This window comes from Sinocyclocheilus grahami, unplaced genomic scaffold (genome assembly GCF_001515645.1).
Source record: "Sinocyclocheilus grahami isolate Dianchi unplaced genomic scaffold, SAMN03320097.WGS_v1.1 scaffold1844.1, whole genome shotgun sequence".
NCBI lineage: Eukaryota > Metazoa > Chordata > Actinopteri > Cypriniformes > Cyprinidae > Sinocyclocheilus > Sinocyclocheilus grahami.
Genome location: NW_015507023.1, coordinates 224637 through 234912, shown reverse-complemented (window position 1 = coordinate 234912; position 10276 = coordinate 224637). Strand labels below are relative to the sequence as shown.

Genomic DNA, 10276 nt, shown 5'->3' with positions numbered 1-10276 from the left:
GTCGCCAGTAGCAAACAATGGAGCGTGCTCTGCTGGACAAACTAAGTAATTACACCATTTCAAGCATTTTATCTGCGTTATATGTTCTGTAAAAAAAATTTCATATCGGCGGCATATTTGCCAATACCAATATATCGGCGACAGGCTCATATCGGTCGATAATATCGGCAAAACTATATATTGGTCGGGCTCTACTATTTACATAAAATATCATTTATTGAGCCATAATATTTAATAAACAACAACAGCCATTATAAAGTTTCTAAGCAATTCAGTCAAAAGTACAAAAGCTTAAAGTCCACATGGAATCAAAATGTACAGTATTCATTTTGTTAGCACCCATTGCGTATTTATTTTGTTAGCACCCATAGTATTGAGATATCCTTAACCACACCCCTCCAAGGATCAGTAAACAGTCCTCCATAAAATGTGCTGCACATATCTGAATATTTGGGTTGAAGTGCTCTGGAACAGTGTTATAAATACAACTTGATCACTGATTTCTAGTCGTGTCCATTTTTAGAAAGCCAAACAAAGTAGTTTCGCTTACACAACGAAACAGCGTCACACACCGCGGCCTACAGTGAGCAGAGGCCAGGGGCTAGCGTGAGGTACCTTCCCACATCGTGACGTAGATATGTGGGGGCATGTGAGAACGAGCCGTTTTAGGTAGGTGTGGCTGACTCTTAACTTTTATAAAGAATATCTCTTTGGATTTGAGACTTTAGTCTTTGCAACTTTACAGATCTTCTTTATGCACCAAGAGCTTGTAACACTCCAAAGAGAAAGGAAAAATTGAAATTGCATCATATGACCCCTTTTAACCACCCATAACTCCCGAACCCCGGGGGCTATCGACACATGGGTGGTCTCATTCGAAAGCGGGCCTCTAGACGTACACTTGATTCGAGCTGAAGGGATCCCCCAAATTTGGTGCGGATTCGCCGCGTCCGTTACGGAAATATGGCCGTTCAAAGTTTCAGTGGTTTTCCATAGACCTAAGCTTTAAAGCGTTTCATCCAGGTCGCCAGTAGCAAACAATGGAGCGTGCTCTGCTGGACAAACTAAGTAATTACACCATTTCAAGCATTTTATCTGCGTTATATGTTCTGTAAAAAAAATTTCATATCGGCGGCATATTTGCCAATACCAATATATCGGTGACAGGCTCATATCGGTCGATAATATCGGCAAAACTATATATTGGTCGGGCTCTACTATTTACATAAAATATCATTTATTGAGCCATAATATTTAATAAACAACAACAGCCATTATAAAGTTTCTAAGCAATTCAGTCAAAAGTACAAAAACTTAAAGTATACTTTCCGTACCCACTGTATATATATATATATATATATAGTTAAAATGCTTTGCCCTCAGCCAAAACTATTTGCTCTTGAACAAATAGATTAATGATGAACGATCACCCATTAGATTTACCCAAATCAAATTTTATCTCACGTTTAACCACTATAGAAACATCAGAGCCAGCGGCAAATTCCAGAAGAGCTGGCAGAGGTAAGGCTGCTCTCGGCGGCTTCATGAGCGCTGACGCCCTGGAGTTCACATCTCCGAAAACGTTGAAACAAATTTTCAAATAGGTGTTATGTTTATTAACAAACCACATATTTGAAGTCTAAAGAACTACATTCTCGCCTAAAAAAAACTTTTAAAAGTACTTTCTGTGAAACAGCAACAGTATTATTTGTAAGATTTTATTGGATTTTGGGCATCCGCCATGACACTCACTGTGAGAAATGCTGAAGTGCTGCAAGCGGAGGAAACAAATGGTGAAGTGGCTCCCGTGGTGATATTGGGTGAATATCTCATGCTTTGAAAGACCTCTCAGCCAATCAGATTCAAGGACCAGAAAGAACTGGGTCACACGTTGTATTAGGTGGCCTTAACTACTATGTACATACATCAAAAAATAAGTACAATGTACTTATTGTGTTCATATTGTATTGCAAAACACTTTTGCTTCTAGTGAGGTGGGATACAGGTAAGGTTAGGGACAGGTTTGGTGGTATGGGTAGGTTTAAGGGTGGGTTAATGTGTAAGGGATGGGTCAACAGTGTAATTATAAATGTATTAAAGAAATTAATTACAGATGTAATTACATGCAAGTATTTTTCAAATATAAGTACAATGTAAAAACATGTATGTACACAATAAGTGCATTGTATCAAATGATTAATTTACATAGTAATTAAGGCCACCTAATATAAAGTGGGACCAAGAACTGTTGTATAAATTAAATATTTGAAAGCAAAGTGAAGAAAGCAGTTGCTAGCAAGCAGCAAGTTCAAACTAGACCAACATTTGGGACACTGTACAGTCATACCACTTATTTCACGGCATTTCACCACATAAATAATTATTGCGATAAAAAAAAATTGATTAAGGATGAAACTCTTTTAAGATCTTATCAGTTTGTTAGTTATATTGTAATCAGTCACAGTGTACAAAACAAGCATCACAAAATGGCAGCAGCTGCGTTTGTATGAAACGAAAGAGCGAGTCCGCGATGCAGGATAACATAAATAAATAATTCCTAGCAAGCATATAGCAGCCACTTCAGTTACGGTACATTCACACGGGGCATCAGCATCAATGCTTGATGGAGGGCGAGTCTGAAGCTTGGTGCTGATGCAGCCTTCATAGTGACAACAGCCAATCACATTAATTTTCTGGTGTTGCATGAATGCAATTGGCTAGCATCTGCGCTAGGGTATTTGCATAAGGCGATCTGATTGGCTGACACCTGTGTTGGTGCTTGAAAAGTTGAAAATTGTTCAACTTCTGCTGCAAGCAATGCCAATGCCGTGAAGCAAAGGATCCACAATTAATTTCAGCAACACATGACATTACTCATTCAGAGTAAATGAGAAGCGTTAATGCTGACGTCCCATGTGAATGCACCGTTACCCAGATCCCGTAGTGTTCTGGACATTTATCCCAGTGTACCAGTGAATATTATAATATGATCATGGTAATATTTCAAGTAATAATAATAATATATTGTCATAATATTAACAAAATTAATTAAATATATATAAAATGCAAAACTAATATAAATGTGACCTTGGACCACAAAACCAGTCATAAGGGTCAATTTTTCGAAATTGAGATTTATACATCATCTGAAAGCTGAATAAATAAGCTTTCCATTGATGTATAGTTTGGACAATATTTGGCAGAGATACAACTATTTGAAAATCTGGAATCTGAGGGTGCAAAAAAAATCGAAATATTGAGAAAATCGCTTTTAAAGTTGTCCAAATGAAGTTCTTAGCAATGCATATTACTAATCAAAAATTAAGTTTTGATATATTTACATTAGGAAATTTACTAAATATCTTCATGGAACATGATCTTTACTTAATATCCTAATGAGTTTTGGCATAAAAGAAATATCAATAAGTTTGACCCATACAATGTATTTTTGGCTATTGCTACAAATATACCCCAGCGACTTATGACTGGTTTTGTGGTCCAGGGTCACAGATGGTCCTTGTAATATGATTATTTTGCATCAGAAACTAATAGTTTTATAATCGAAAACTATTGATCTATTTAACTATTGATCTAAATGCCTAAACTTTGACTTTTGTGTAGTTTTTGTTTATTTTGTCATGACAGAAGAATCAGTAACATTGGCACGGCATGTCATGTTTAGTTATACATATAATTTAAGCTAATTGAAATCTTGGAAATGTTTTTTACCTGGAATGAGGCAATCTCTTCGGCAGTCATAAAGCATTCCTAATTGAAAAGGGCGGCCAAGACAAGCCAGTTCAATGGTCTCCGAGTCCGACATCTTTCTAAAAGTTGACAAAATAAGCATTTTAAAGTATTTAAAGTATAAAGATCAGGCTAAGTGTAAGACGATAAAAGCTATACATAAAGGGCATTTTAACAGTAGTAAATATAATTGTTGAGGGCATGGTGAAAAGTGTTCAAGATTAACCTTCAATTAACAAAAAGAAAAAAGTTGCTTGTTTTCAGAAGAAAAAAAAATACCTGAACTTGGATGGATTTTTTTTCCACCTGTATAAATGCCTGAAAAAATAATAATAAATCAATAAAATGATGCAGTCTATAGAGAAATTATTGAGCAATTACTAGAGCATGCTATGTAAGGGAGACGTTATTGCACTTATGCCCCAGTATAGCATTTCAGAGATAACATAATTTAATAGTACATACCTTTTTGTATGTACCGTCTTGTCCTTTTCAGTCTAAGTTTCAGACCTTGATCATTGTGAACTGAGTGCTGGGGGTTTTATAGAATTAAGGCCACACCTTAAAACAGTGTGATTGGACAAGTGACTCTTAAATAGAAAATAAAATTATGTAGACGTGACCTAAAAGTGATGTGTGTACTCTGACGGGAAACCAATAATATGTAAATGTAAATGTAAACTAAGGTTTCTAGGTCTTTCCATGTACAAAGAGCTTTATGTACAAACTGAAACAAAATGTTTTGTATTTCAGTCACAGCTATATAATTTCACAAAACAACTAAAAAAAATAGTCAATTTTAAATGGAGCAATATCTGATCTGGTCAGCTTTAATTTTTTGTTAACTTTTAAATCTCTATACTACAGATTAATGGAATTGTATGCCTGTATTTGTTTGCCTTAATAAATAAATAAATAAAAACCTGTAGTGTAAAAAATTATTTTAACTGTTTATTGCAAGATTTTTGGTTACATCCATTGAACTTATATCAACCATTTCTGTACTTCATTTTGTTTATCAGTAAGTTTAGAGCACCACTTTTACTTTACTTAAAAGGCACACGCTGGTCATTCATCCTTTAGCATTTACATCACAAAACAAGATCTGGCTGATTAAGGTTTTTTTTTATTATTATTATATGTCTTGAAGGACTGGTGATGTTGTGATGGACTGATATTGATGTGCTTTTGAGCAAAGTCCCCTTCAGCTTCTGTGTAAATCTTTTTCTTAAATCCCTGTATGTTTGCTGATTGCTGGTATCCTATTAAGCTCATGTGTCAGTGTAACAGTATCCAAGTTTTGCTTCATTTTTCCTGAAAGTCATGGCAGATTCTTTATATTTAGATCCACTTGCTCTGTGTCTGTGGGTACTTTTGCTTTTGATTCTTAACATTCCCAATCAGCATTCAGACCATTAAAAAAATCTATCTATCTATCTATGAATATATATATATATATATATATTTATGTATATTGAGACTTGGACACCTCACCCCTCCAAGATACCTTGAAGGACCTATCTGAGAGGTAAGACTTGAACCACTGGAGTGTGGATACTAGATGCTTAGTCAAGTTCAAATGGAGCAATATCTGATCTGGTCAAACTTTTAATTAGCTTTATTTAACTTTTAAATCTCCATACTACAGATTAATGTTGTAGGCCTGTATTTGTTTTCTTTAAAAAAAAAACACCTGCAGTGTAAAAATAATTGTAATATTTATTGCCAGATTTATACATAAATTGAACTTATAACAACTGTACTTTCTGTACTTCATTTTGTTTATCAGTAAGTTTAGAGCACCACTTCTACTTTACTTAAAAGTTACACGTTGATCATTCATCCTTTTCAGCATTTGCATCACAAAACAATATCTGGCTGATTAGGGTTTTTTTAGTAGGTCAAAACAACAGCTACTTAATCATGCAACATATTTTTCAGATATATGTCTTAAATGACTTATGATGTTGTGATGGACTGATATTGTTCAGTTTCATCTTCACTTTCTATCTGAGATAGCCAGTTCTGTGATGTGCTTGTGCCAATCATGCTGTGCTGTGCGCCTGCACAAAGACGCGGAGGTGAGAAACACATCGGAGCTCACAGTCTCCATTTCCCAACCTGACCTGATATTTAGATTTGTTTTATTTTTTATTTTATTTAGTATTTATACATTTTTAACCCAAATTACCCATATTGATTTTAGAGTATGTCACAGCAGCGCCCATCTGCTATTTAATCGAAAACTGTTAACCAATCATAGCAGTGGGCATTTACTTGTGAGTCTTGAATGTGCCCTGCCAATAAAAACAGACAGAGGCTCAAAAACAGGACAGAAAATAGCCTATTAGTTCTAAAATGTGATTTAAAAAAAAAAATCAAACTAACATTATAAGTGAACCTCAGAGAGTACTATAAAAAGTAGCAGTTCGTGACATCTTTAAACTTTCATTCTTGTGCCCATGTGTCAATGTAACAATGTCTACGTTTTGCTTACTTTTTCCTGAAAGTCTTGTCAGCGATTATTTGTATTTAGATCCTCTATCGCTGTGTCTGTGGTGCTTTTGCTTCCTTGTTTCTTGAATGTAATTTTACTGATTCTTTGCATTCCCAGTCTGCATTCAGATCATTTCTGTCTTCAGGCCATCAAAAAAAAAAAAAGTTTTGGGATCAACTTAATATTTTTTTGAGCCTGAGATACTTTTTTTCAGGATTCTTTGATGAACAAAAAAGTTAAAAAGAACAGCGTTTATTGAAAATATAAATTTTATATACACTACTATTCAAATGTTTGGGTCATAATTTTTTTTCTTCTTTTTTTAAATAAATGAATTATTTTATTCAGCAAGGATGTGTTAAATGGATAAAAAGTGAAAAACTTTTTATTATATATACACACACATTTACTTTTAGTCATATAGCAGACGCTTTCATCCAAAGCGACTTACGAATGAGGACAATATAAGCAATCAAAACCAACAAAAGAGCAATAATATGTAAATACTATGACAAGTCTTGGTTAGTCTAACGCAGTACATGTAGCAAGTTTTTTTTTAATAATAAATAAAAAGCAAACAAGTAGAATAGACTAGAATATAAAAAGAATATGAATGCTGGTGTTAGAGGGTCTTCTTTTTTTAAATAAAAAGAAAACAAGTAGTTGGAATATAAATAAAATAAAGAGTGCAAATCTTCAAGGGTCAAGTGTTGTTTTTATTATTAAATTAATATTATTACATTATTATTATTACATTTATTAATACATTTGCATTGCCAATCAGAAGTTTGGAATAACTGAGCAGTTGGGTTACATTTTATTTTACGGTGTTCTTGTTGCAGTGTGATTATACCTTTAAGTACTGAGTAATATTAATTAACTACATGTACTTACTATATATGGTTAGGGTTAGGATGCAGGTTTGGTTTAGGGTTAGTTGCATGTAATTATGCATAATTTATTGTTATTACTACTATAGTAAGTACATGTAACATCTGTAACTGAAAAATAAAGCCGTAAAACACCATAAAATAAAGTGTTACCAAGAGTTGTGTTGTTTAATATTTTTGTGGAAACCATGATAGATTTTTTCAGGATTCTTTGATATAGAAAAGTTCAAAAGAACAGCATTTATTTGAAATAGAAATCATTTGTAACATTATAAATGTCTTTACTGTCACTTTTGATCAATTTAATGTGTCCTTCAGCTTTGAATCCCAGGAATAAATTACATTTTAAAATATACACAACCTTTCAAAAGTTTGGGATCAGTTGAGATTTTTTATGTTTTTAAAGAGGATTTTTATTCGTCTTTTTTCTGATTTGAAAAACCAATCCATTACTCAAAAACTGTAATATGGTACAAGTTTTGTGATCCATTGCACCACTGCCTATTAGATCAATAGTGATTCATTTGCAAATCTGGCATCACTAGATCTGATTCTAAAGAGTAGACAGAAAAGGCATTTTTGATGCCTGAAATATTATTAGGGTAAATGACAACGTAATCTCCATTGTCAGACAAGAAATGTAACTGTATGTCACTGAGGCTCGTACCCCAGTAAAAAGGGTTTAGCGATGCCCCTGATTCAGTGGCTCTTGCGCTGCATGTGAACCAAATTTTAGACATACTTTATATTCTATATCCTTTTGGCTTCAGTAGGAGAGACATTGAAAAATGACATTGAAACTTTGAGTTGAAAAATGAAAAATGTATAGTTTCTTCATACATTAACAAACACTGTATGTTTTGCAGAAACGCTATGCATATGCGTTTGCACACGTGTCTTTTTATTTATTTTTTATTATTATATATATATATATATATTATATATATTTTTTGTACTTCACAAGCCACAATCATTTTCAGAGCTAGATACTATTTCAACCAAGTGCTTAGCAGTGCACACTATACTTCCAGTGCTTTTCAGTATAATAAGAGGCTGTGGAAAAGAAAAACTGAAATGGATTTTATTGATCAGCAGCAAGTAAATTGCATTTGCCAAATAATAAACTGTTGTCTTTTATGATTTTAAGTGTATGTCAGGTTCAATTCCTAACAGATCTGTTGATAATTTCTCATACCTGTCAAATAAAATTCAAAACGTAAGTAAAAAAAAAAGCATACTCTTCTGTGGTGGTGAAAATAAGATGTAGAACTTTATTTTGATGGCATCTTTTAAAACAAAACGTTTACCGAGTGCTTTACAGTAGACGTATGGAAGAAGAAAAATCTTCACAATGTTTTAGGTGATGTGCACCTATCTTTCTGTATGATGAAAATATCTCTGTTAATAAACCATAGAAACAGTTTAACTAACTGTCTTGTTTTAATGTTGTGCATTTTGCTTCTCTATGTGAATTCTTTTCCTTTCTTCTTCCTCTTTAAATCTGTTCTCTTTGTAGATTCGTATCTTCTCTTCTTCTCTCATTCTCTGTATATTTCTTTCATTTTCAACTCTTTGGTATTGTTCCTGGAGTGCTTGTTTTTCTGCTTGGATTGTGCATCGTTCCTCCACTGCTTTTTGCTCCTGTCTCGCACGCTGTAATTCTGCTTCATGTTGCATTCTTCTAAATTCGTCCTGCATTCTCCCCTTTTCCGCCTCAGCTGTTTCAGCTCTCCTACGCTCCCTATTTTCACCCGAGTTATCATTTCCCATTTTCAGTCTTTTGAAGATGGAAAGCTGTTATGCCATTAGAGAGAGAAACATTTGTTGATTAAATTATTAGAAATTCACAAAGTACATTCAAACATATTAATTCAAACACAAACATCCTGTTAATATGCTGCATTTAAGGGGTGTAAATATCTGCTCCGATGACATTTCTGAAATTTGGCCAAGATTGGCATTGTTCATGGAAGCCCACTGCGAACTGCATAGTTTTTCTTACTTTAAAATTCCCATTAAATGAAAATTATTCATTTAAAATTCTAAAAGAATTATTCTAAAGAAAGAAAACGGCAATTAATAAGCCATTGTCTGAGGTCTTTTAAATGCATGCTTCACTGTTCCACATCTGTCGTGAAAGTGAGCATGTAATCTGAGATTGCCTCTGCAGCACTTTGAATATTATAACTATAATAGGTTTTTTTCTTATAAACACATGAATTTTCATTGTCAGATTCATTAATTCCAGCATTTTTAACACCCCTACTTTAAACTTTTTTTTCTTCTTCTCGGAATATAGAAAGTCTGTAAAATAGCACGTTGGACTGTTTTTTTTACTGTAAGATTTGTTTAAAAGATTTGTTCACTTAATATATATTATATAGTATTTTTCATAAAGTAGGCTGTAAAGTTTACAGTTTACTGATGAATGTTTCTTTCCTCTGGTTTTTCTCAGTTTCTGCCTTCCGTATCCTAAAGGAGACATTGATGCTTGTGTTATGAAAAATTGGTTATATGCTGAATATTCTGTAGTAGTAAACAGATGTTTAGTTGTAAAGGTTGAAGCAGTCATTATCATTATTAGAGTTATCATTATTAAGCGTGGTCTGTGGAACTTGCAATACAATTATTGAAAAACTACAGCCATCAGAGCCTAATTTCTGAAAGTACAAAAAAAAAAAAAGTAAAACAATTTCAAATGACTCTGTCAACAACATACCTGTTTCTTCCTGATACTGCAGTAGTGTTTTTGTGTCTGGGCTCCTCCAGTTCTCAGTTGCAGCTGGTGTGTGTGTGTAAACTACTAGAGTAAGGCACTTTTATACAGTGCTGAGATGTGGCAATGCTGTGATTTGACAGTCTGTCACTGATCAGCCAATGAGACTGCAGTGTTGTGGAGGACATGAGAGGTTGGGTATTTCAGCATTTCCTTTCAAATCAATCTTATATTCTTTATTTTAGGTGTGTTAACTGCCAGTTTTAGTGTTTGCTAAAAAAAATTACATTTAACTTTCACTTAAACGTGAATATCAAGCACTATGTTGTCGCAGAGACCATATAAAGTGTAATTCTTTTTTATAGGTTAATAAGTGAAAATTCATTAAGGCGATGCATCCAAGTAAATCGTTTTTTTAGGAGATAA

The 10276-nt window shown here is 33.6% G+C and overlaps 1 protein-coding gene and 1 long non-coding RNA gene across 4 annotated transcripts in view; both read right to left on the bottom strand.

Annotated features, from left to right (window-relative positions):
• The window catches only part of LOC107573003 (uncharacterized), a 14748-nt gene extending 10495 nt beyond the window's left edge, over positions 1 to 4253 (bottom strand). For 2 of the 3 annotated variants that reach the window (XR_001607435.1, XM_016259442.1), the window contains exons 1-2: positions 4213 to 4253; positions 3730 to 3827 (exon numbers count right to left, since the gene is read on the bottom strand). Coding sequence is in view for 1 of the 3 variants with exons in the window: in XM_016259442.1 (XP_016114928.1) it covers positions 3730 to 3823 (94 nt within the window). In the remaining 2 variants the exon portion in view is untranslated. Of the gene's footprint in view, positions 1 to 3729; positions 3828 to 4026; positions 4056 to 4212 lie in introns of those variants that run through there. The other variant, XR_001607436.1, reaches the window with a different exon arrangement.
• Positions 4254 to 8379: 4126 nt separating this feature from the next.
• On the bottom strand, positions 8380 to 9941 carry LOC107572990 (uncharacterized). Its single transcript, XR_001607434.1, has 3 exons — positions 9854 to 9941; positions 9550 to 9606; positions 8380 to 8928 (listed from the first exon to the last, which is right to left on the bottom strand). It is a non-coding gene; the product is annotated as an uncharacterized lncRNA (long non-coding RNA).
• Positions 9942 to 10276: the final 335 nt, after the last annotated feature.